The sequence below is a fragment of the Bubalus kerabau genome, chromosome X (assembly GCF_029407905.1).
Source record: "Bubalus kerabau isolate K-KA32 ecotype Philippines breed swamp buffalo chromosome X, PCC_UOA_SB_1v2, whole genome shotgun sequence".
Taxonomy (NCBI): Eukaryota; Metazoa; Chordata; class Mammalia; order Artiodactyla; family Bovidae; genus Bubalus; species Bubalus kerabau.
Window position 1 is genome coordinate 104,090,516 of NC_073647.1, and position 27,072 is coordinate 104,117,587.

At 39.1% G+C, this 27,072-nt stretch overlaps 1 protein-coding gene across 9 annotated transcripts in view; it reads left to right on the forward strand.

Annotated features, from left to right (window-relative positions):
• CLCN5 (chloride voltage-gated channel 5) overlaps window positions 1-27,072 on the forward strand; it is a 193,894-nt gene that overhangs the window by 137,521 nt on the left and 29,301 nt on the right. For 4 of the 9 annotated variants that reach the window (XM_055564633.1, XM_055564641.1, XM_055564634.1 and 1 more), the window contains 2 exons: window positions 4,648-4,794; window positions 25,621-25,772. In XM_055564633.1, coding sequence (XP_055420608.1) covers window positions 4,648-4,794; window positions 25,621-25,772 — 299 coding nt within the window. The other 5 variants (XM_055564636.1, XM_055564637.1, XM_055564639.1 and 2 more) reach the window with 5 other exon arrangements.

Sequence of the window (27,072 nt, forward strand, 5' to 3'; positions counted from 1 at the left end):
CGTGGTGTAGTCACAAGACTCAAGTGGAAGAGATTATGCAATCAGCATAGATGTCTGAACAAAGGGGGCTTTGAGGGAAAAGCCTGTTTGAGCTGGCCCTAGATGGATTGAAGGGGATTTCACCAGGCTGAAAAGAGGATGGCGGCTGGATGGGATTCCAGCTAGAATATCTGGACCTGATGAACAAAGGCATGGAGACGTAGAAGTAAATGGTCTATGTGGAGTATAATAAATCTGTGGCAAGAGATAAGTGTGTCTGGGAAGATGGGATCTAGCTTTGAGAGGGCTCTGAATGCCATGCTAAAAAAAAATGTAAACTTGACCCAGAGGCAGTGGGAACCAGCTTGTGATTTTAAGCAAGAAGGTGACCAAAAGCACTGAAAGTGTCAGCTATATAATGCAGATAACAACCAAACAACATTTTTCCTTGTTTACCCTCCCCTATAGCCCTCCATTGTGTGACAAGCCCTATAGTAATCCATTAGTTGAGATAGTAAAACAAATCCCCTTTGTTCCTGGTCTACCCTAAATTCTGGCTGACCTCACGCATGTGACCATCTAGAGATTTGATTTATTCCAGATGTACCATTCTCTGGACTGTATCTCATAGTGAAGCCCCAAAGTATTATGGAGAGAGCAATAGGCTTGGAGTTCAACTAAATGCAGGATCAAATCTCAACTGTAGGAACTTTACATTATTTCCTCAGTATTCTGCTGCCTTAACTTTTCCTAGGGAACTCTTTTATATCTGCAAAATAAAACCCCAAACTACCATAATGTATTATCCACAGGCAAGACACCACTTTGATTTTTACTGATTATGGTTATTTTCTCTGTTGAACCCCCAGTCTGTTGCATCTGTTTTGCTTGATCTGCTTGGTTCTTATACTTTTCTTTTGTTGATACTTTATTTCTCTATGCTTATTAAGGAAGCACTTTATAACCCAAACACTGAACCAGATAACTGCTGCAGGAAATGTTTGAAATGAGGCAGCTCAATTTAGCCAGATTGTTCTGTGTCAGTGGGTTACAGGAAGGAGTTTGTAAGGCCCCTATGGGGAAATGGAAAAGTTTTCCAGCTTCTCCTTTGTTGAGTCTTCATCTTGTAGTGTCATTATTTTGTTTTAATGAATTCCCAGAACAATAGGTACACCCTCTGAAAATATGACTACAGGACATATTCCAAAGCCAAATATAAATTATTTTTGGACTCCTCATACTTTTTTTTCCTATGATTTGTGTGGCTAATGTAGAATTGCTGGAACTGTGTATTTTAAATCATTTCCTGGATGAAACATGTAACCAGTGAAGAGAGAGGGAAAGGATTCTGCATCGTTTTGCAAATTTTTTTGCCTACTTTTCAGTGCTAGTCACTGGAATTCATGGGTGTTGGATGAATTTAAACAGAAAGAAAATCTCTCGAGTTCTTCTCATCAGCTAAAATGGTGCTCATTTTCTGTTAAGATTTCTAGAAACCTGGAATACCTACTGTTAAGATTGAGTGCTTTTATAGGTTTGTTGAACATAGTAAATCCCAGAGTTAGACAAATATTAAGTGCAGATATTGACTCTGATGCTATCTACATTTAAAAGGGAAAGTTGATGTGAGGGGTGAGGGCAAGGAACATGCCTTGTTTGGAGGTTATTATTTGTATTTAGGTTAAGGTTATCTCTGCTTGTTTCTGATCTTCATCCTGTTGGGTTTGAAACAGCAAAAGAAGTGTATAGGGAGTTCTTGGGAATTTAGTTTCTGGAGCTTAAGATAGAGATGAGAGCTAGAGATAGTAGGTTTCCTTAAAGGATAAGGATACTCAGAATAAGGCACTGAAATCTGTTATCTCAGTCAGATCCAGAGCAAAGTAGAGAAACTGTTTTTTTCTTCAATAAAGAGTAAAGACAGTTCTTCCTGAATGACAGAAGGGAAGACTGAGAGATTCAGTTTCCTATGTGTCCTTCTTGTTGTTCAGTCGCTAAGTTGTGTCCAACTCTTTGCAACCCCATGGATGGCAGCATGCCAGGCTCCTCCATCCTATATTATCTCCCAGAGTTTGCTCAAATTCATGTTCATTGAGTCGGTGTTGCCATCCAACCATCTCATCTTCTACTGATCCCTTCTCCCTTCTGCCTTCAGTCTTTCCCAGCATCAGGGTCTTTTCCAGTGAGACAGTTCTTTGCATCAGGTGGACAAAGTATTGGAGCTTCAGCATCAGTCCTTCCAATGAATATTCAGGGTTGATTTCCTTTAGGATTGACTGGTTTGATCTCTTTGCTGTCCAAGGGACTCTCAAGAGTCTTCTCCAGCACCATAATTTGAAAGCATCGTTTCTTGGACACTCAGCCTCCTTTATAGTCCAACTGTCACATCCATACATGACTACTGGAAAAACCATAGCTTTGACTAGACAGACCTTTGTCAACAAAGTGATGTCTCTGCTTTTTAATATGCTGTCTAGGTTTGTCATACATAGCTTTTATTCCAAGGAGCAAGTGTCTTTTAATTTCATGGCTTCAGCCACCATCTGTACTGATTTTGGAGCCCAAGAAAATAAAATCTGTCACTGCTTCCACTTTTTCTCCTTCTATTTTCCATGAAGTGATGGAACCAGAAGCCATGATCTTAGTTTTTTGAGTGTTGAGTTTCAAGCCAGCTTTTTCCCTCTCCTCTTTAACTCTCATCAAGAGGCTCTTTAGTTCCTCTTCACTTTCTGCCACTCTAGTGGCACCACTCTAATGAGTGGTATAATCTCCATATCTGAGGTTGTTGATATTTATTCTGGTATATCTCGATTCCAGCTTGTGATTCATCCACCCTGGCATTTTGCAGGATGTACTCTGCATATAAGTTAAATGAGCAGGGTGACAATATACAGCCTTGACATACTCCTTTCTCAGTTTTGAACCAGTCCGCTTTTCTATGTTCAGTTTGAACTATTGTTTCTTGACCTGCATACAGGTTTCTCAGGAGGCAGGTCAGGTGGTCTGGTATTCCCATCTCTTTCAGAATTTTCCACAGTTTGTTGTGATCCACCCAGTCAAAGGCTTTAGCGTAGTCAATGAAGCAGAAGTAGATGTTTTTCTGGAATTCCCTTGCTTTTCCTCTGATCAGTGGATGTTGGCAGTTTGATCTCTGGTTTCTCTGCCTTTTCTAAATCCAGCTTGTACATCTTGAAGTTCTTAGTTCATATAATGCTGAAGCCTCGCTTGAAAGATTTTGAGGATAACCTTGCTAGCATATGAAAAGAGTGCAATTGCATTGTAATTTGAACATTCTTTGGCATTGCCTTTCTTTGAGATTGGAATGAAAACTGACCTTTTCCAGCCCTGTAGCCACTGCTGAGTTTTCCAAATTTGGTAGCATATGCAGTGCAGCACTTTTTATAGCATCATCTTCTAGGATTTGAAAATAGTTCAGCTGGAATTCCATCACCTTCACTAGTTTTGTTTGTAGTGATGCTTCCTAAGGACTACTTGACTTCAAACTCCAGGATGTCTGGCTCTAGGTGAATGGCCACACCGTCATGGCTATCTGGATCATTAAGACCTTTTTGGTACAATTTTTCTGTGTATTCTTGCCACCTCTTCTTAATCTCTTCTGCTTCTGTTAAGTCCTTACTGTTTTTGTCCTTTATTGTGCCTTCTTGGAACTACATTGCCTTCTTGCATTTCTTTCTCTTTGAGTAGGTTTTGTTCACTACCTCCTGTACAATGTTACAAACCTTTGTCCATAGTTCCTCTAGTACTCTATCAGGTCTAATACCTTGAATGTATTCATCACCTCCACTGTATAATCCTAAGGGATTTGATTTAGTTCGTGTCTGAATGGCCTAGTGTTTTCCCTACTTTCTTCAATTTGAGCCTGAATTTTGCAATAAGGAGCTCATGATCTGAGCCACAGTCGTCCCCAGGTCTTGATTTTGCTGACTGTATAGAGGTTCTCCATCTTTGACTGCAAAGAATATAATCAATCTGATTTTGGTATTGTCCATCTGGTGATGTCCATGTGGAGAATTGTCTCTTGTGTTACATGGTAAGGGTAGCAGTGTGTTATATCTGGAGGGTAACTGAATATGTTAAGTAATTTACATGTCTATATTATTTAAATAATAACATAAAATAAGACATATGAATAAATGGTAACCCAAAAGGTGAAGACTACCTAAGTGTCTAGCAACTGATAAATGAATCAATAAAATGTGGTATATCCATACAATGAATATTATTTAGTCCTGAAAGAAATGTAGACTGATACATATTACAGCATGGTTGAGCCTTGAAAAAAATATGAGAAGTGAAAGAAGCCAGACACAAAGGGCCACATACTATATGGTTATATTTATATGAAATATCCAGAATTAGCAAATCCACAGACAGAAAGAAAATGGAGGTTAAAAGGAGCTGGGGTAAGAGGGAGAAGGGAAGTTATGTTTATTGCATAGTGAGTTTCTGTGTGAGATGATGAAAAATTTCTGGAAATGAAGAGTGATGATGATTGCGTGTCATCGTAAACGCGCTGAATGCTATCGAATTGTCAGTTTAAAGTGGTTTAAGTGGTAAATTTTGTTATGTGTATATACCACAATAAAAAAGGAATAAGCAGTAAGGGGTTTGGAACTCACTGTAATAAACCTGTTTTTCTTTTTTGCGCAGGAGCCATGGATCACAGAGGCTTTCACCAGGGGAGTTTCAATAGCTTCCAAAGTAGCTCCAGTGATGAAGACTTGATGGACATACCAGGGACAGCCATGGATTTCTCCATGAGAGATGATGTTCCTCCTTTAGATGGAGAAATAGAAGGTATTATTACTCCTGATGATAATTTATCTTTTTCAAAATTATTTCTAATGTATATACAATAGCATTAATTTATCTACTTGTACCCAATCCTATGAGTTTTAACATGTGCTTAGATTACTTGTAACCCCTCCCACCAACAAGATATAGAATAGTTCAACAATTCCAAAGAATTCCTTCTTATTACCCTTTGCACTCAGACCTTCCCTACCCCAACCTCTGGTAACCACTGATTTGTTCTCTGGCCCATAGTTTTTCCTTTTTGAGAATGTCATATACATGGAGTCACATAGTATATCAACTTTTTATTTTGCCTTTTTGTGCTGGGTCTTCGTTGCTGTGTGTGGGCTTTCTCTAGTTGAGGCAAGTGGGGGCTGCTCTTCGTCGTGGTGCATGGGCTTCTCATTGTGGTGGTTTCTCTTGTTGTGGCACACGGGCCCTAGAGCGTGCAGGCTTAAGTAGTTGCAACTCTCGGTCTCTAGAGTGCAGGCTTAGTAGTTGTGGTGCATAGACTTAGTTGCTCCGCAGCCTGTGGGATCTTCCTGGACCAGGGATCAAACACGTGTCTCCTGCATTTGCAGGCAGATTCTTAACCACTGGACCACCAAGGAAGACCAGTATGTCCACTTTTGAGACTGACTTCATTTACTCAGCTTAATGCTTTGGAGATTCACCCAAGTTGTTCGTTCCTTGCTGAATAGTATACCACAGAGTGAAATCACTGAATAATGTGATAAATGTGTGCTGAACTTTATAAGAAGCTGCTGAACCATTTTCCAGAGTGGCTGTACCATTTTGCATCTGAGCTAGCCACATTTGATAGGTAGTTCCATTTGTCCTGCATTCTCCACAGCTGTTGGTATTTTCAATAATTTTTATTTTAACCATTCTAACAGCTATGTAGTGTTATCTCATGATGGTTTAATTTCATTTTCCTAATGGCTTATGATTTTGAATATCATTTCATGTGCGTATTTGCCAAATTTATATCCTCTTCGATGAAATGTCTGTTCAAATCCTTTCCCCCTTTTATAATTTTTTTTTTATTATCTGGAATATATTTATGAAAGGAGAATTCCTCTTATATATTGTTTGGTTATCCAGTAATGTCATTCTTTTCATTGGCTACATATAATTTCATGGGATAGCTGTAGCATAGTTTATTTAACTAAGCTTTTATTGATGCACATTTCAGTTGTTTACAATATTTTACTATTTGTGTGTGTGTGTGATGTGTATCTTTGAAGTGTATGAGAGCATTTTTGTAGCATGAGTGTGTAAGAGTGTGTATTTCCCTACCACCTTACTGGTACTAAATATTATAATTATTTTTTCATCTTTACAATATGATGAAATAAATATATCCCCATTATTTTAATTTTTACTTTTTTAAATTATTGAGCTTGAGCATATTTTCATGTTTATTAACCATTTAAATTTCTTTTTCTGGGGAATTCCCTGGTGGTCCAATGGTTCAGACTTCACATTCTCACTGCCAGGAGCCTGGGTTCAGTCTCTGGTTGAGGAACTAAGATCCCACAAGCCCCATGACATGGCCAAAAAAATTCTTTTTCTGAAAGTTTCCTGTTCATACGATGTTCCTGTTTTTCTAATGGGCTATCTTATTTTTTTTTTATAAGAGCCCTTTATAGCTCAGTTGGTAAAGAATCTGCCTGCAATGCAGGAGACCCTGGTTTGATTCCTGGGCTGTGAAGATCCACTGGAAAAGGGATAGGCTACCCACTCCAGTATTCTTGGTTTTCCCTTGTGTCTTAGCTGGTAAAGAATCCGCCTGCAATGTGGGAGACCTGGGTTAGATCCCTGGGTTGGGAAGATCCACTGGAGAAGGGAAAGGCTATCCTCTTCAATATTCTGGCCTGGAGAATTCCATGGACTAAGTCCATGGGGTCACAAAGAGTCAGACATGACTGAGCGACTTTCACTTTATATTATTATTCTTAATCTTTTGTCTAATGTAGGTTGAAAATATATTTTTTCTCTTCCTGGTTTGCCTTTGTTAGCTTTGTTTTTTTAATCTTCAAATATTTTAAACTTTGTATATAGCTAGGTATATAACTCTTTTGTATCTGCTGAGTTTCTTGTTATAATTAGAAAGGACTATATCACTTTAAGATGAAATTTATGTACTTAAAACTGTTGTCTGTTTCTTTAAGTTACTGGGATTGCCATTCTCAAAGTGAAGTCAGGGGGCAAGAAACTACTGTCAGAATTCATTATTTAGCAAATTTGTGTTAAGGGCATATGACATTGCAGATATTTTTCTAGGTTCTGGGAATTAGGAAGGCTTTAAGGCACCATACCTGCCTTCATAAAGTTGATTCTAGCTAGCAGAAACATAACTATTTATGACAGTATCTATCTCTTAGAGTTGTTTTCAGGATTAAATGAGATAATAATATATAAAATGCTTATGTACCTGGCATCAAGTTAATGCTCAATAAAATGTTAGCTATCATCATCATCATCATTATTTTATGTCTATTATAACCCTATAAGTGCTATAGCTCTTATAAGAACTTAGCAGAGGACGCATTCTGTGTGTGTGTGTGTGTGTGTGTGTGTGTGTGTGTGTGTGTGTGTGTTTGTAGGCCTGGACAAAATTTCACAGAAAAGGGTGTTTGAGAAGGGCCTTGGAAGATAAGTTACTAGGTAGGAGGAAGAACATTCAAGGCAGAAAGTAAGCTTTTACAGAGCAGCAAACATAATATATAGAGATATAAAATGGAAGATATAAGCCTAAATAAGTAAATTTGGGTCTTGAATGTCATGCTGAGAAGTTTGAATGAACTTTATTGTCACTGTGAGGACAAATTCTTTCACATACTCATCGAGCACCTGCTATGAACCAGGTACTCCTATAGGCACTAGGAATACAGTGGCTGGATTAACATAGATAAGATCCAAGCTGATCTGGAATTTAGATCTAGTTGGATAAATAAACAGACAGATTCTCTAGTTAATTATGACAATAGATGATAACCGAGAATAATACTGTGGTTGGAATGGTCAGGGAAGGCTTCTCTGAGGGGAGGCGAACAACTTGTGATGAATATACCAATATGAAAAACATGAATTCAAAAGGATAACAAGGGGCGTTCCTGGTAGCTCAGTGGTAAAGAATCTGCCTGCCAGTGCAGGAGACACAGGTTTGATCCCTGATCCAGAGAGATCCCACATGACGTGGAGCAGCTAAACCCCTGCACCACAACTATTGAGTCTGTGCTCTAGATGCTGGGAGCCACAACTACTGAGCCTACATGCCCTACAGCCCCTGCTCTGCAACAAGAGAAATCACTGTAATGAGAAGCCCACACACTGCAACTAGAGAGTAACCTCCACTCCCCACAACTAGACAAGAGCTTGCGCAGCAATGAAGACCCTGCAAAGCCAGAAATAAATGAATGAATAAATAAAACATTTAAAAAAAGATAAAGAAATTTGCCTGGTAAAGTTACCTCAGGGCAGTGACAGTAGAAGAGACCCCTGAATTTAAAGTTCATAAGAGAGAGGTACTCATAGCTTAGTATTTGGTGGGTTTTTCTATTTGCCTACTAATATAAAAGGAACATTTGTGTATCATGTCCATTTATGTGTAGTTATAACCATAATGAATCAGTTATGTCAATTACTGGCTCTACTGAAGTGGTCAGTTAGGTTATCTGTTAACTTAAATTGGCTATCTCTACTTAAGCCTTCTGGTTAAACCAGAGTAGTTTAGTTATCATCATTGCTTTTAATGAAAAATGATTTCATATGGCATCTATATGACCAAAGCACTTTTTGTGTGTTCATATTGCTCTCCGTAGGTGATGGGGTGAATATCCGTTATTCTCATTTAATAAACTAGAAAACTGAGACAGGCAAGATTTTAACATTGCTTATGATTGTAGACTATGGTTTTACATGAGTAGTCCTTCACTTTTCACTATCCTTCACAGGAGAATTACTACTTGTGGTTTCCAGAGTCTGACCATATAATAATGAAGCTGTTTTCCATGAACCACACACAAAAATCAGTCCACTTACAATACTCTGTAATGATATAATTTTCTTGCTTTGCTTTTTAGTTGTTCTTACTTTAATGTTTTCACACAGCATTTCCTAATGATCATGACAACAGCAATAGAAAAGAAAGGTCATAAAGTCCTTGATATTCGGTGGTGAAACTGTGCATAAAATATTACATTTTGAACCAGGCACAATAGCACGTACTAAAAAGATGAGTTAAAAGGAACTTGAAAGGCAGTAGAAGTGGTTCTTGCTTTCCAGATGGCTGGAGGGGCTGATTTATGAGGAATGAATAAATAAATTATGCATGGCACGGTTAAATGCATCTGAGGTAGTGTTATAGTAGTCTGTAAATTACAAGAAACATAAACACAGAGATCTGAATGAACGGGAGGAGGAGGCAAATAGAAAAAGGGTTTGAGTAACAGGAAAAAATTCAGAGCTATTCTCGTAGTCCATCTGTTCTCACTTGCCTGCCTCCGCAGCCTGGAACTCCTTGTCAGCAATTCAGTCATGCATGCATTCAGTATTTTATGGAATACCCAGATATGAACTGTGCTGTTTTGGTAATGTTCTTCGATACCCTTCTTCCTCTCACTTCCTCATCTTTCTACCTAGCCTGCCTTGCTGCTACTCCCTAACTGTAGAATGAAGAGAGATTCCTGGCAGAAAGTGCAGCACAGGTAGAGGAAGCAGCAGCAGGAGAGACCCTTTTCTGCTCAAAACAGAGGCTGTGAGTCTGGGGCATGAGACTCAAGGGTGGGGATGGTGACAGTTGGAGCAGGAGATAGGTTGGGAGAACTTTTAGACCTTACCTTGTAACCAAGCAGTTACCAAATGATTTAAAAGCAGAGGAATGTGATTAGATCGATGTTTTAGAGAATGTATGGCAGTGTGGAGGATGGATTCAGGGGAAGGGTATGCTGGAGGACTGGAAGACCATTAAACTGTTAATTTTGAACAATCTAGGCAAAAGAGCAAAGGCCTGAGTTAAGACAGCAGGACTGGAGATGGGGGAAGAATAAGTTCTGGAGAAATTTTGGAGTGAGCATCAGTAAGACCAATTAGACATGGAGAACAGACCAGAAATGTCAGAGATAACTTACAAGCCCAGGTGAAGTATAGGCAGGCCATTTCTCCCTTGCATGTGAGCACATGCCCAGACCACCCCTGCCAGCCTCAGCATAAGCTCCTGATGTCCCAGGGAAGGGAAAAAAAAACTCTTTTAAAATGAAAAATATGACAGTGCGTGAAATACACCATGGAAGCTGTGAAACAGTTCTATTTGTTCTGCCCTGCTGTAAAACAAAAACAAAAATAAAAACAAACAAAACAAAAAAAAAAAACAAAAAAAACAGAATGGAGAAACCTACCATCATCATTTCAGTTAGGTTCTCCCAAACTGACTCAGGCAATTTGTGTGCATGGTGCGAGAAGGAGAAGGAAACAGAATTTGGGATCCATCACCCTCTAGGTATTCAAACTTCCCTAAACACTTGGCCTAGGAATAGAAGCAGCAGCAGCAGCAGTGGTAGTAGTAATAGTGTTAGTTGCTCAGTCATGTCCGACTCTCTGCAACCCCATGGACTGTAGCCCACCAGGCTCCTCTGTCCATGGGATCCTCCAGGCAAAAATACTGGAGTGATTTGCCATTCCCTTCTCCAGGGGATCTTCCTGACCCAGGGATCGAACCCCGGTCTCTTGCAATGTAGGCAGATTTTTTAAACACTTAGCCTAGGAGAATGGCAATTGTTATTGCTGCTTTTTGAGCTTGAAAAAAGAGTGACTGATATCAGAAGCTCTGTGGAGCCATAAACCTCACCTGTTTTATATGCTGAACCCATAAAAGGGGGTGTATGGTGATGGTCCACAGGCATTAAAGGCTTTAAAGTTTCCTTAATGGAAAAATACCTGGTCAGATTTTAGAATGTACACCCTGTAATCTTTCCCCCATTTATATGTTTATATTGTTGTCTTAAGTATATGTTTTATTTGGATCTACTGAGTTTTTACCCAATGTCCCATCCAGGATACAACATTACATTTTGTCATTGTGTCTCCTTGGGCCCCTCTTGGCTATGATGGTTTCTTAGACTTCCTTTCTATTTGGTGATCTTGACAGTTTTGAGGAGTACTGGCCCCGTGTTTGTAGATTGTTGCTCAACTGGGATTTGTTAGATGCTTTTCTCATAATTAGACTGAAGCTTGGGGGAGAAGACTAGAGGTAAAATGTCTTTCTTACCACATTCATATCAAAGGTATATGCTGTCAGTATGACTCATGACTGCTGATGTTCACCTTGATCACTTGGATGAGGCAGTATTTATCAATTTTTTCAACTGCGAAGTTACACTTTTTTCATCCTTTTCATAATGTGTTCTTTGGAAGGAAGTCACTGCATAGCTGACACTTAAGAATAAGGAAGTTATTCTCTACCTCCTTGAGGGTGGAGTATCTAAAGATACTATTTGGAATTGTTCTTCATTAGAGATTTCTCTATTCTCTCCCAGTTATTTATTTAATCATTTATTTATAACAGTAGGGACTCATTTGTTTAATACTTTGGACTATAATCCATTATAATTTATTTTATTCAAAATTTTCTAGCTGTCCACTCAAAGCTCTTTCAGTCGGCTCTGTTTCCCTTTGACATACCCCTGTTACTGTGGAGGTTTCTTGAGCACTTACTTTTTGGTACAACATACTCCAGGCCCATGTTATGTATTTCCTGACTCAGTCCTAGAATCAGCCATTTCTCCAAGGAGCCCTGGTTCCTTTCAGTGGAGGTTGGTATTAGAAACCAAGATCTGGGCATTCAGTGTGCTTTTTTTCTATTGTGGTGTTGTTGATTCTAGGCCCACTCAGTAAGGAAATACAAATATATGTGTATACTGACCTACATATTTAACTATCTGCATCTATATTAAGCTAAACATGAGATCATACTGATGTCTCTAATTCTAATCCATTAACACATGGTTCATTCTTGCCTTCTTCCCTTACTTCTTCCCCTTAAGGTAGTGAGAAACATGGCTCTCACCATCCACCATCCAATTTTTAACTGTTCATTTCCAATGTACATGCATGGATTTCAAATTGTTAACCCATATCCTTCATGGGAAACTACTTTATCAACTAGAGTAAAGCACTTATACAAAATTCCTTTTGCCTTTAGTTTTAAAAACTCCATTTCTAGTTACTTGGGTCAGCATCTTTTCCTTTTACCCCTTTTAGTGAGGCTGTTTCACAAATTTGTAATATAATTAGATTCTTTTGTCACTTAATGCATTCCATCCTGGGATTTTTTTTTAATTGCATACATTAAGGTTCACTCTTTGTGCTGTAAAGCTCTATAGATTTTGATAAGTACATGGTGACATGTATCTACTATTACAGTATCATGCAGAATAGTTTCACTGCCCTGAGAAATCCCATGTCTTACCTATTCAATGTCCTTCCTTCTGAGCCCCTGGCAACCATCAATCCATTTTCATCTTCATAAATTTGTCTTTTCTAGGATATCTTTGGGCTTTCCTGGGTGGCTCAGCCAGTAAAGAATCTGCCTGCAGTGCAGGAGACGTGGGTTTGATCCCTGGGTCAGGAAGATCCCCTGGAGAAGGGAATAGCTACCCATTCCAGTATTCTTGCCTGGAAAGTCCCATGGACAGAGGAGCCTGGTGGGGTATAGTCCATGGGGGTTTCAAAGAGTTGGATACAACTGAGTGACTAACACTTTGAGAGTTTCTTTATAAACAGAATCATACAGTGTGTAGACTTTTCAGATTGGCTTCTTTCATTTAGCAATATGCATTTAAGGCTCTTCTATGTCTTTGTGTAGATTGATAGCACATTCCTTTTCATTGCTGAATAATATTCCATTGTCCAGCTATACCACAGTTAGTCTATTCATTCACCTACCTACTGTATAACATCTTGGTTTCTTCCAGCTTTTGACAATTATGACTAAAGCTGCTACAAATATCTGTGTGTGAGCTTTCCCGTAGGTATAAGTTTTCAAGTCAGTTGGGTAAATATATGCGTGTGTGTTTCTGGATTATGTGATAAAACTTTTTAGTTTTATGAGAAATTGCCAAACTGTCTTCTGAAGTGGGTGTGCCATTTTGTTTCCCCGTCAACAATGATTGATAGTTCCTGTAACTCCACATCCTTGCAAGCAGTTGGTATTGTCAGTGTTTTAGATTTTAGCCATTCTAATAGGTGTGCAGTGGGATCTCATTGTTAATTTGTGTTACCCTAATGACAAATGATGATGAGCATCTTTTCATTTGCTATTTGCCATCTGTATGTCTTCTTTGGTGAGGGTCAGAGCTTTTGATTTTAGATCTTCTTTTCTAATATATACATTTAATACTATAAATTTCTAAGGACTGCTTTTGCTGTATCCCACAAATTTTGTTATGTTGTATTTTCATTTTCACTTCAAAATATTTCAAAATTCATCTTGAGAGGTCTTTAACCCATGGGTTATTTGGAAGCATGTTGCTTTATTTCCAGGTATTTCGGCATTTTCCAGCTATTTTTCTGTAGGTTTCTAGTTTAATTCTCTTGTGTTAAGATTTATGTTAAACTGGCTAGGAGTTGGGCTGTGTTTAATGTTTGGTGTAGTCATTGGTGCTAGGGGGCTAAATCTCTCTAGTGTCCTTGTTTTTGTCTCCTGTCTTGACTGAGCTTCCTTAAGCACCACTCCATTCTGTATCTTGCAGCTGTAATTCACTGCTATTAAGTATGAAAGTGAAAGCATTAGTCACTCAGTCGTGTCCAACTCTTTGTGATCCCGTGGAGTGTAGCCCACCAGGCTTCTCTGTCTATGGGATTTCTCAGGCAAGAATACTGGAGTGGGTTGCCATTCCCTTCTCCAGGGGATCTTCCCAGCCCAGGAATGGAACACAGGTCTTTGCTGCTGGATTCTTTACCTTCTGAGCCAGTATACAGGAGCCCTATTGGTATGGTGGTATGGTATAGGGGAATAGGTTATTTTATAATTTTCTGATTAAATCACAGTGTCTGTTGGACCTGTGTTTTGTATTTGACCTTCACAAAATATAATCCAGTGGTATAGCGTTTTGTTTTCCCTGCCCCCTACTCCTGTCAGAATTTCCAACCCATTTCCAGGAAGCCCAGAGCCCTACTGACTTTGCTTTTTTTCCCTTAGGTGAGATTAGGAGGCTGGGGTAGGGGCTGGAGAGGGAAGAATGCCCTTCCCCCACCTGGTATAAGTCTCAGGCAAAGTATTTTCCCCTGGAGCATAGGCCTTTGTTAGAATGACCTGTTTGGCCTATTTCACAATGATAACTCTTACCTTTTCATCAGAGTCTGGAAGAGATCTTTCTTTGAGAACACCAAAGTATAGGCTCAGAAGTTTCTTATTTTCACGTAAGTCCATACTCAGCCTTCAGAAATTAGTCAGAATTGCCATTTAAGTGGCCAGGTAAGCAGATCTTTCTCGGTGTCTTTTCAGATAAGCCTGTTTCTTCAGATCTGGGGGTTGGAATTTCCCTTGCAACCTTATAATTCTCTCTGGTGAGCCCTGGAAAAGTTAACTGATTTTCGTTTTTTCTAGCCTTTTCTTGTTTTTCAAATGGGAGTGACAACCTCTTATTTATTTATTTATTTTAACTGAAGTATAGTTAATTTACAGTGTTGTATTAGTTTCAAGTGAACAGCAAGACAACTGAGCTTTTTACTTGCAAGGGTTGAATCTGGAAGCTCCCCATTTATTTTCTAATTAGTTACACTGCTTTGGTCCCCTCTTGAAAGAAGAAAATTAGAGGACAAACATTTGGCCTCTAATAAATCCTGAGTGGATTATTTTGAACTGCACTTTGTTCCAGTTTATGACATTCTAGGGTAGAGGAAAGGGTTGCTGTGATGTTTTGGGAGTGTTGTGAGTGTTTCTGGGGTCTGTGGCTAGCGGGTTCTCCAGAGGTTTGGTAACCATGTTGGTATAGCTCTGGCTAGCTGGAGACCAGGTGCGTTTGGTCCCAGGTGTGCCCTACTTCACTGCTGAGCTGAATCTTACTTTTCCAAGATTAGTACCATTTTATGATCTTGCCAGAAGAGTATTCTCTAACTATGCAATCAAAATACCTTTGAAATTCTTCAAAGCTAAGGTCTTCTCAAAAGTCATTTAGCACAATGTATGAATGATCCACAAATAATCATTGCTAAAATAATGAGTATGAGGGTGGGAAAGGACTGTAAGAATCATACATGTTAATACACCCTCGTTTTACAGATGGGGAACCTTAAAGCCACAGAGATGAAGGCAGTTGCTCAGGTTGACAAAATTACTGAGTTATGGAGCTAGGCTTGGAATCTGTATCTTCTTACTGCTGGACAACGGGCCTGATCACGAAGACTATTTTTCCCATTGACTTTCACTTAAAAATGTAGTAAGCCATCTTCCTTCTGGTACATTTTTCCTGGTGTTGTCTGAAACCTGTCGCCTGTTTTGTTTCCAAATACCCCAATGGTCTGCCTCTCACAATAGAAGTCTTTCCTTTGTGATGTCCTGTTTCTAATCTTCTAGCTGCATTATTGTTATTTTTCTTTTTAGAAACACACATAATACATAAACACACCTCACTGTTAGAGATTCAAACAGTGCACATGTATATAACATGTGAAAGTCCCCCCCCTCACTGCCGACTTCCCACTCCAGAGATAACCCTTCAAAATAATTCAGTTATGACCCTTTCAATTCTTTTTCTATCCAGTTAACACAGAGATACACAATTTTTAAAAATCTTATTATTTTGTAAATAGCTTTTTTCACATAGTAGGTTTGGGAGATTTTTCTGTTTCAGTACACATCAGTCTGCTGCTTTCCTTGTGCTATTCCCCCATTACTGGACTCTTTCATTGTTTCCAGTGCTGCAGTGAATAACATGCATATGTTGGTGTATGCAGGTCCAAGTGTTTCTAAATTTAAGAGCATTTCCTAGATTATATGTGTGTGTGCTTAATTCATTTTTGTTTGTTTGGGGCATTCCATATACCTTGTGGGATCTTAGTTCCCTGACTAGGGATCGAACCCGTGCCCCCTACATTGGCAGCATGGGGTCTTAACCACTGGAATTCTAATTAATTTTTTTGTCCATAACATCACACTATTCCCATGAGTTTGGGAAGAACTTGCTATTTCCTCTCTTGAAGTTTTTCTCCCTGCCAAAGAATGATTGCTAATCTCTTATCCCCGGCTTCCTTTGGAGATTAACAGAGAGAAACCAATGTAGGCTCGGTACAGAGGAACTGATGAGTTGCTGCTTCTAAAATAATAAGTATAAGTAATTACATAGGCTTGTGCTAGCCAAAGGGTTTCTCAGTGCTCTGGTATGGAATGTACTTCTTAGAGCAAGATCTCCCTATCCATTACATTTGCCAGTCCTCTTGTCAGTCCCTTGTAAAGTATAAAGTTGAGAAGGAAGGAATGAAGAGCAAGTAAGGGGGCAGAGAGCTATTTTCTTTATATGGACAACCCTCTCAGCAATGCTGTCAAACCTAGCCCCTCTACTTCCATTTCTGCATTGATTTTGTACATTGGGAGTCTATAGGTACCAAACCATGCTCCTCAAGTTGTTTTTCCAAACACTGGTAACTCTAGCAGTTAGTACCCTAGCTCCACTGGTAATGAAAGTGAGTTGGGTGGGGAAACTTCTAGATTAGAACAGATGGCTGGGAATAGAAAGCTTAAAAGATACACTGTGAAGCAAATGTCTACAACCTTGTGGGGACAGAGCTGTATCCAATGGGAGCCATGGAGTCTGAAGGTGGTATTAGAATCTAGATAAATGCTTATCTCAAAAGCCTTTTTCCTATCCCTTTCTGCCATGCCCCATCTTCCTGTATACTTCTTGTAACCCTCAAACTCTATTTTAATAGCACATATATATTTGTTCCTGTTGTTGCAGTTCTGTTGCCCACCTCTTTCAACACCTGATTGAACTTGTGTCTTTTACGTCGCCTGTATTAGGCAGGCGGGTTCTTTACCACTAGCGCCACCTGGGCAGCCCAGCTCTCAGCAGTCAGTCCTTAATTGAAATGGGTGCAGGGGTGACCGTCAGAACAACACAGACACTGAGCCATGTCCCGGAGCCTCTTGGTGTTCCAGCTGCTGCATCATGGGAAAGTTCAGGAGCCTCTGGGGGATGGTTGTGGGGGAAGAGAGTCCTTAGGAAAGAGTAGTTATCTCTCTACAGCCACTCACAAAGTGAGGTATTTCACTATGTAACAACCAGTATGGCTTAACAGATATGTATCAATGGAATGCGTGCCTGCTAAGTTACTTTACCACTAGTACCACCTGGGAAGCCCAGTCAATGGAAATAGTCACCCTGAATAAGTGCCCTAGGAGCCAAACTAAGATAGTATATTAAAGCATAACATAGTCCTGTGACACTCTCCAGGACTTTGATGAGAGGGCTGCTTCACTAATATTTGCTTTTCAACTAGTGGGTATGGGTTAGTGGGAAAGCAAAATGGAGGCACAAATTGATAGAAAGGTCCTAAAAATGTTGGCTAATTACTGAGGCTTCAACTGTAATGTATTCTCAAACACAGAGGTGAATGGAATGTGAAAGAGTTCATGGCTTGTTGGGAGATCTGGAATAGATGAACCAGTACAAGAAGGGAAAGGGGTGCAGATACGAAAGTGAGAAGTGGCTCATAATAAACTCTTAGTACTTGCTGTTGAATGAAGGTACAATTTTAAAAATCACAGGATGAATATCTGCTGATGTGTGCTAGGTAGAATGTTGACTGTTTTTGTATATGTGCTTTTAGCTTTGCAAAAATACAAAATATCCCTGTAAAAACTGAAATATATCCTAAAAGTGCAACTGTTTTCCAAGTCCTCTGATGCATACCAATAGCCCTGCTCCATTTCTCTGTGTGCTTCTTTCTTTCTTTGGGCTGCTGCCAATAAGTGAGCCCACATGCAGTGTGGTTATCACTAAAGCAGTATGTCAGGGTGCACAAGGTTTCTTTCTATCCTCTTTCCCCTTGTGTTTCTGTTAGTGTTTAACTAATTCACTTAATCAGTTACTGTTCAGCTCCCCCAGGAAATTTCTAATGGCATATTGGTTAGAGATTGAAATAAACATTAAGTCTCAAATTGGAATTTATTTTCTTGTATCTTAAGGGGTTTTCTAGTTTTAAGCATCATGTGATTTTTAGAAAATATTAGAAAGTGGTTTCCATAAAGGGAAATGAGCAAAATACATTCATTTATATGCCTCCTCATTCAGCCATGTGCTTTTATACACCCATTAATTAAGTTTTTAGACCTTTCCAGGAAAGCTGTTTCAAGGTTGACTTTTTTTTTTTCTGACTAGTTTTCTGTACATTTTTGTCCCAGACTCAAGCAATGCAGATAAGCTTTAGGGGACCTTTCTATTATCATTTAAGATCCAGATGTACTTTAACTTGAATCATTTTCCTGCTAGAGCATTAAACCATTTCTTATATAACTTACGGTGAATGGCACACTATGCCTTCAAAACTTATCTAAGTTTTACCTTTGTGTGTGTGTGTGTGTAGACACAACAATATAGACTTGCCTAAGAACCCCAATCTTGATATTTAGAGCTGTTGTTTAATTTTGCTTTTTTTCTTGGCAGAGTACACACCAGAAGCTTAACTTTTTAAAAAAATCACCCTGTTTTTAAATTGAAGTATAGTTGATTTACAGTATTTCAGGTTGTACAGGAAAGTGATTCTATATATATATATATATACTTTTTCAGATTATTAATGTTTTCCCTTATAGGTTATTACAAGATATTGACTATAGTTCCCTGTGTTATACAGTAGGTCCTTGTTTATCTAAAGAAGCTTAAGTTTTAATCCATTGTTTTTTGAAAAGCCTTTTGCATTTTGCTACTCTATTTGTACCTCAGTAGTTGATCCAGAATGGAATAATTTCTACACTCATTCTTGATAACTTAGTTTTATGAATTTAATATTTCTTTCTACTAAGTAAAAAAAAATGCTAAGAAAATAGACCAATTGGATGTGGAATAAGACCCACAGCTTAAGCTATTTGTCATCAAGTCATATATAGACACCTCTGTGAAAGAGTAAGTTTCATCCCTCTCATTGATAAAACCTTAAAAAGTAGTAGTATTATTGTCATCATCCTTATTATACACTTAAAGTATTTTTTCCTATTCTAAAAATTATGATGAATATCTTCTAATTCCTAGTCCATACTTGTGTCAAATCCTCGTTAAGTGGTCTTCCTATGTTGAAAGTTTTAAAAACTTTGTTGTAGGAGCAACTAACATATTAGAAACAGAAAATGATCTGATCAGATCTGTGCTCCACAAAAATAACTCTGTCCCCAAATATTAACTTTATCATTGTGGTTTTATCATAGGATACATTAAAAATTGGTAAGCATTTCTCTTATTTCCATAGTAATTGACCTACACCTGACAGCCTGTATAAAGGAACATGTGCTAGAGATTACACATTTGGCAGAGAAGGGAATAGTGGGATAGAAAAGAGTAAAAGAAATATAATGTCAAATTCTGAATACCAGTGCCTCATTTATTTTTTTTAATTGAAGTATAGTTGATTTATAATATTGTGTTAATTTCTGGTATACAGCAGAGTGATTCATTTATACATTTTGGGGAGGATGGGAGAGAATTTTAATGCAGCCACCAAATTAAAGGATAAAAACATACTGTAAACATAACTTAAAACAATTTAGAATCATAAACAAAATGTGAGGTAGACTGACTAGTAAAATTCACCAAATATTGATTAGGAAAATTTTATAGTAATAAAGTAACACAGGTGCCTCCTTCTCTAAAAATCACAAAAAGCAATTGCATAAATTACAGCCAAAAATTGAATACAACTCATTGTAATTTTAGAGTGTGTGTGTGTGTGTGTGTGTGTGTGTGTATACACACACTAAATATATCTATATTCCTTTTCATATTCTTTTCCCTTATAGGTTATTACAAAATATTGAGTATAGTTTCCTATGCTATACAGTAGGTCCTTGTTGGTTATCTATTTTATATATAGTTGTGTGCATCTGCTAATCCCAACTCCTAAATTATCTCCCTTTCCTTCCTCTTTAGTAACTGTAAGTGTGTTTTATATGTCTGTGAGTCTGTTTCTATTTTGTAAATAAGTTCGTTTGTATCATTTTTTAGATTCCGCATGTAAGTGGTATCATACATTTGTCTTTCTCTGCATTACTTCGCTTAGTGTGATAATATCTAGAGCCAACCACGTTGCTGAAAATCCAGTGCCTCATTTCTTAATCTGAATTGTAATTAAATCTCATTTTAGTAGGAGGACTGTGTCATAGCTATCAGTCCTCTAGTTTTCAAGAGAGGTAAATTTACATGGAATAAAATAGTTCCTCCGCAGAAGCACTGATGGAGCATTTGAAAAACACATGAACTTTCACCAGAAGTTATTGACATGGTACTAGTTATGCAATCCAGTTACCATACATTGAAAATCTATACATTTTCTTAAGTACCAAAAACTAATATGTTAAAGTGTAAAATAATCTAATAAGGTAATGCAAGTCTTATTATAAGCGAATATATTCTGTAGTGGTCTTCAGATACTACACATAGAATCCCATTTAGTAAAGAAAACCTTGAAGCAGGCTTGTGAGGTTGGCCCTGTCATCCTCTTTAAGTAAGAAATACATACTTTTCTAAAAGTATAATTGTACAATACAGTCACACTTGAGTCATAGCTTTTGCTTTTTAAACTTGTTAGTTCTTTGCCACAATACTATCAGTTGCCACTTCATTTTACTTCTTGTTAGTGCTAGGTTAGTTCATCAAGAACTGAGATACTGTCATAGTGATGGACTGGACCAAAAGCATGTAGGTTCCATGAAGTGCCTCACATTTCCTAACGTTTTGTTATATTGATACTTTACGATTCATCAGGCCTTAAGAATTGATGACAGTAATCACAACATTTTGAAACACTATATGTAGGTCTGATTATTGGAGCACACCGACTAGATTAATGTTTAACAGTGGCTGCTGTATGCATTCACTTAGGTGGTTCAGTTCAGTTCAGGTGCTCAGTCGAGTCCGACTCTTTGCAACCCCATGAATCGCAGCACGCCAGGCCTCCCTGTCCATCACCAACTTCCAGAGTCTATTCAAACTCATGTCCATCGAGTCGGTGATGCCATCCAACCATCTCATCCTCTGTCGTCCCCTTCTCCTCCTGCCCCCAATCCCTCCCAGCATCAGAGTCTTTTCCAATGAGTCAACTCTTCGCATGAGGTGGCCAAAGTACTGGAGTTTCAGCTTTAGCATCATTCCTTCCAAAGACATCCCAGGGCTGATCTTCTTCAGAATGGACTGGTTGGATCTCCTTGCAGTCCAAGGGACTCTCAAGAGTCTTCTCCAACACCACAGTTCAAAAGCATCAATTCTTCGGCGCTCAGCCTTCTTCACAGTCCAACTCTCACATCCATACATGACCACAGGAAAAACCATAGCCTTGACTAGATGAACCTTTGTTGGCAAAGTAATGTCTCTGCTTTTTAATATGCTATCTAGGTTGGTCATAACTTTCCTTCCAGGGAGTAAGCGTCTTTTAATTTCATGGCTGCAATCACCATCTGCAGTGATTTTGGAGCCCCCAAAAATAAAGTCTGCCACTGTTTTCCCTGTTTCCCCATCTATTTCCCATGAAGTGATGAGACCGGATGCCATGATCTTAGTTTTCTGAATGTTGAGCTTTAAGCCAACTTTTTCACTCTCCACGTTCACTTTCATCAAGAGGCTTTTGAGTTCCTCTTCACTTTCTGCCATAAGGGTGATATCATCTGCATATCTGAGGTTATTGATATTTCTCCCGGCAACCTTGATTCCAGCTTGTGTTTCTTCCAGTCCAGCGTTTCTCATGATGTATTCTCCATAGAAGTTAAATAAGCAGGGTGACAATATACAGCCTTGACGTACTCCTTTTCCTATTTGGAACCAGTCTGTTGTTCCATGTCCAGTTCTAACTGTTGCTTCCTGACCTGCATAGACGTTTCTCAAGAGGCAGGTCAGGTGGTCTGGTATTCCCATCTCTTTCAGAATTGTCCACAGTTTATTGTGATCCACACAGTCAAAGGCTTTGGCATAGTCAATAAAGCAGAAATAGATGTTTTTTCTGGAACTCTCTTGCTTTGTCCATGATCCAGCGGATGTTGGCAATTTGGTCTCTGGTTCCTCTGCCTTTTCTAAAACCAGCTTGAACATCAGGAAGTTCATGGTTCATGTATTGCTAAAGCCTGGCTGGGAGAATTTTGAGCATTACTTTACTAGCGTGTGAGATGAGTGCAATTGTACGGCAGTTTGAGCATTCTTTGGCATTGCCTTTCTTTGGGATTGAAATGAAAACTGACCTTTTCTAGTCCTGTGGCCACTGCTGAGTTTTCCAAATGTGCTGGCATATTGAGTGCAGCACTTTCACAGCATCATCTTTCAGGATTTGAAATAGCTCAACTGGAATTCCATCAGCTCCACTAGCTTTGTTCGTAGTGATGATTTCTAAGGCCCACTTGACTTCAAATTCCAGGATGTCTGGCTCTAGGTGAGTGATCACACCGTCGTGATTATCTGGGTCATGAAGATCTTTTTTGTAGAGTTCTTCTGTGTATTGTTGCCACCTCTTCTTAATATCTTCTGCTTCTGTGAGGTCCATACCATTTCTGTCCTTTATTGAGCCCATCTTTGCATGAAATGTTCCCTTGGTCAATTTTTCATAATTTTCTCTATAGAAAGACATAAGCTATGTGTATACAGTTTAAAGAATAATCATAATGTGAATACTCAGGTAACCCCTGCCCAGATTAAGAAAAATTGCCAGCCTTCCCAAAGCCCAACCTTCACCATGTGCTCCATCCAGAAGGTGAGTCCCCTCTCTCCCTAGTCAGCTACTGTCTTTACTTTGGGCATTTTCTTGTTTCCCCTTAAAATGTAGTCACTTACATGGGTATCCTAAAACCATATAACTTAGGTTTGTCTGCCTTTGAACTTACATGAATAAAATCATGTTATGTGCTCTCTTGTGTCTGGCATCTTTTTTTCATTTCACTAATTTAGCTCATTACTCTGGTGAGATTTTTATCTGTGTTATTGGTATCCAGTACATTAAAAAAAAAAGCCTTTCCATATTTGCCTGTCTCTCTCTCCCTCCCCCTTTTTAAAATATTTAAGATCCCTGTAACTTTAAATGCTTTCTGATGTTTATACTTTGCCTTCTTAGATTTTCTGCTAAATGAGGTCTGAAAACCTTAAATTTGTCCAAATCCCAGTTTTCTGAACTGACCTGACTGCCTCTGGTTTGATGGCATTTGTTTAGATGAGACTACATCTTTAAGGCTTCTGTGCTTGGTTAAAAATCTTCTTTCTCCAAGGCTGGTCCAAGGGTCTGGTCACGTGATTCCAACAGTGACATCACATTCTGACCGCCAGGGAACATTGGTGCTTCTTTAGGTGGTGTTTGTTCCTGTGAAAGGCAGAGAATACAGCAAGTGCCCTTCTAAAGCAGTTCAGACCGGGGCTCCTTCTGTAAAAGCTCCTCAACCTAAATGAGGAAATGCGGGCTGCCAAGGTTATTTCTTCTTTGAGGCAGAAAAAAAGAAAGCTGTGATTGAAGGTAAGCAGGCTTGAGCCTGGCCAAGGACCAAAGCATGACCCCAGGGAGAAGGGGGTCTGGAGAATCACAAGCAGTCTGTTGTTGGATTCTAATCACTGCCTGTTCTTTCCGAGCTGCCTGACAATTTGCGTTTATAATAGACTATCTACAAAGAAGGATGATTCAGTACTCATGTTACCCAGTGATGTAATAGGATTTTTTCTTTCCTGTTAGGAAGCTGTTGCAGATCTTCATTTTTTCTTAATATCCTTTGAACTGGGGGCCTCATTTGATACCTAGTGTAACATTAGATATCTAGTAGAAGCTTTTTAAAAATCAGTTTCACAAAATCCTTTGAAAATTTCTCCTGAAAGGAGCACACTTAAACCAGAGCAAATTCAATTGAAGCATTAACCTGCTTGAAAAAGTCAGTTTCTGGTTGGTTGGTGTCCTGTGTTCATGTCAGCATTTGTCTTGAGAATTGAAAGAGCTTGGTTCCCTGCTGCCCCACATACTTTAGCCTCTTCCTGCCCTCCTTTCCCAGCTGGCTGTTTCCCTCCAATCTCTCAGACAACACACCAGCATTTATCTTTATCAGTATGCCACTGACATGATAGGAAATGCTGAGCTGGTGATTCAGCAGCCAACCATTTCATGGTCAGGTATGCTTGAAGATACGGAAAGGACTTTGGTTAGGGGTTTTAAGATTAACTTGTTCACCTCCTCCACTCCACCCCACCTCACCCCCACTCTTACTGTGATTTGGATCCTGCAGAGCGTTTCCTTTCAGCTGTGCCTTGTTTGTGAAAGGTATGCTGAACTAGGTATTTGGAAGACTTAGAATTTGTAAACCAGGTGCAACTTGGGTCTTAATTCAAACTTGTCCTCTGAGAGTGCTCAAATTGTCTGTTAGGAGTTGAGAGTGAAGGTGAGGATGTAGCTGGGGGGAGACAAGGTCAGCTTGGGCCCACTTTAGCCTTCTCTGCAGAGGAACTTATCGTCAAACAGTCTGGATATAGCTTTGTCCCTGCCAAGGTTGGTGTTGCAAATGTGAGCTGTGGCTAGTTGAGTTCATTGATGGCATTACTCTGCATTTTTCCTCAGTGTGCATTTGCATGCATTCCTGAATACAGTTTTACATTTTGTGTTTAATAGTGAAGTTTTGTTCTACCAGAGGATTGTGGAAATATTGTGAATAAGTTTGTTAAGTCATACTAAGTAACCTTGTGTAAGCACTACTTCTGAGTTTAAATACTTCTCCCTCATCCCAACGGTTCATCAACAAACTGGGCTCACCTGATATTTACTGGGTTGTGGCTGTGTGCTGGACACTGGAGAAGGCAATGGTGAAATCAGAGATAGGGCTACCCTCAAAGAGCTTCTAGTCTAGAAAGGAAGATAAAGCATTTGCTTAAGTTATTATAGTAGAAGTGCTAAAAATGAAGGAGGTAAATGTGATTGTTGGCCAAATGGATATGTTTCTTTCAGTTGAAGGATCGGGAGGGACCTGTCATTTCTGAGCCATGCACTTTTCTTTAAATCTCTACTTGGAAATCTTAGACTGTCCTGGCATACTCAGTAAAAGTTTCCACAGGCCCATGACATCAAGGATCAAAGTCTTATATCCATGGAAGTGAAATATGTACATTCCAGCCAGCTGAACTCTGGAAGAGACCCACATGCTTTCTTTGGAGTCCCTACTCAGGCAAAAGCCACCTCTGAGGATTGAATTACTGCCTTGTAAATGTATTAATAAAATGGCTTCTGATGTAATTTGTCTGCAAAAACCTTTGACCCTTTTGTCTTCCTCCCCAAACATAAACTGAAATATCTAAACTGCTCCAAGCTCGTGTCTTTTGTTTCATACACCCATTTACCCTGTATTTCAACTCCTGTCAGTTCTCCCTTTTTACTGTCATTCTCATCTGTCCCTTTCCATTCACACTGCCTCGAGATGCTCATCGTTTTGTGCCTAAAACACAGAAACCTCTGAATGTGAAGGATGTTCCTGCCAGGTGATCATTCTGCTTTATCAACATACCCTAACTGTAGTCATCTGATAGTTTAAGGGCTCACCTCCTGGTGATCAAAAAAGAGGTATTAAAAATGTCCAGAGTGTCTGTATTACTAATGTCTTCTTTCTGTTCAATCCAGAGAGTAGGTCATACAATGGTGGAGGAATAGGTTCCTCAAATAGGATGATGGACTTCTTGGAGGAGCCAATCCCTGGTGTGGGGACCTATGATGATTTCAATACAATTGATTGGGTGAGAGAGAAGTCTCGAGACCGGGATAGGCACCGAGAGGTAAGACAAAAGATGCTTTGTGAGCTGAGTGTTAGGAAACATCAGAAGAAGTTGAAAATACATATTCTTTACATATATAACCCTCTACCCTGGGTGTGGCTGAATTTATTTTCTGTTGGCCATGTAGGGTTTTATTTTTAAGGCATCTTGAAAATAATTTATATTTAATGATGATTTATCTTCCTATAGTGAGTGGTTGAAAAGGATCATTGGGTATAAATGCCTATGTAGAAGGGTGAAAACAGTTGATGGGAGGGACCAAAATAAATTTCAAAAATCTTTCTTCCCCATCTCATCTTTCTTTATGGTTTTCCCTTGAAGCAGAATTTTTACAACTAAGAATAGTAAGTGGAATCTTTTTAAAGGAAAAGAGTGTTTACTGAAGCTTACAGGATAAACCTGTGATTATAGCTTTTTTACAAGTATAAAACCAAAGCACATTTATGCATTCAACTAAAAACTCCAAGACCAATCAAATTCAAATCAATGACATTAATTTAGTACGATAGTTAATAGAAGTACTTAGGGCTATTTCTCAGTTTTGTTTTGAATATGACAAGAGAACCTCCCTACTTTTGTCTTTTCAAAGTAATGTGAAAACTTCTCAGAGTATCCCACCAAGGTCGTTTGCCTTTAACTTACTGCTGCTACTGCTAAGTCACTTCAGTCGTGTCCGACTCTGTGCAACCCCATAGACGGCAGCCCACCAGGTGCCCCCGTCCCTGGGATTCTCCAGGCAAGAACACTGGAGTGGGTTGCCATTTCCTTCTCCAATGCATGAAAGTGAAAAGTGAAAGTGAAGTCGCTCAGTCGTGTCCGACTCTTAGCGACCCCATAGACTGCAGCCTACCAGGCTCCTCCATCCATGGGATTTTCCAGGCAAGAGTACTGGAGTGGGGTGCCATTGCCTTCTCCAACTTACTGCTGAGTATCATTTAAATCAGGGAATCACAATTTCTAGTCTGAGTCAGGAGCACGTGGAGAGCTTATTCAAAAGGTAGGGGGCCTCAGCCCCCATAATCCTGATTCAATGGGGAACATGTCTACAACCAACAGTAGGTATGATTATTTTTTTTCTTTCTTACTATTTCTGCTTTGAGTCCAAATTTAAAAATTGCTTTTTATGTTGACTCCATTTTCTCCTGAGTTCCTGGTTTCCTCCTCTCAGACTTGAGTGAATCTCCTGAGCCGTGAGGTTCAGGTCACTTTTCATTCCTTTCCTGGCTCCTAACTGCTTTTCTCATGACCACCTGAGCCCAGGATTGTCCCAGGTACAGGTTTTGAGAAATTTCTTTGTAAT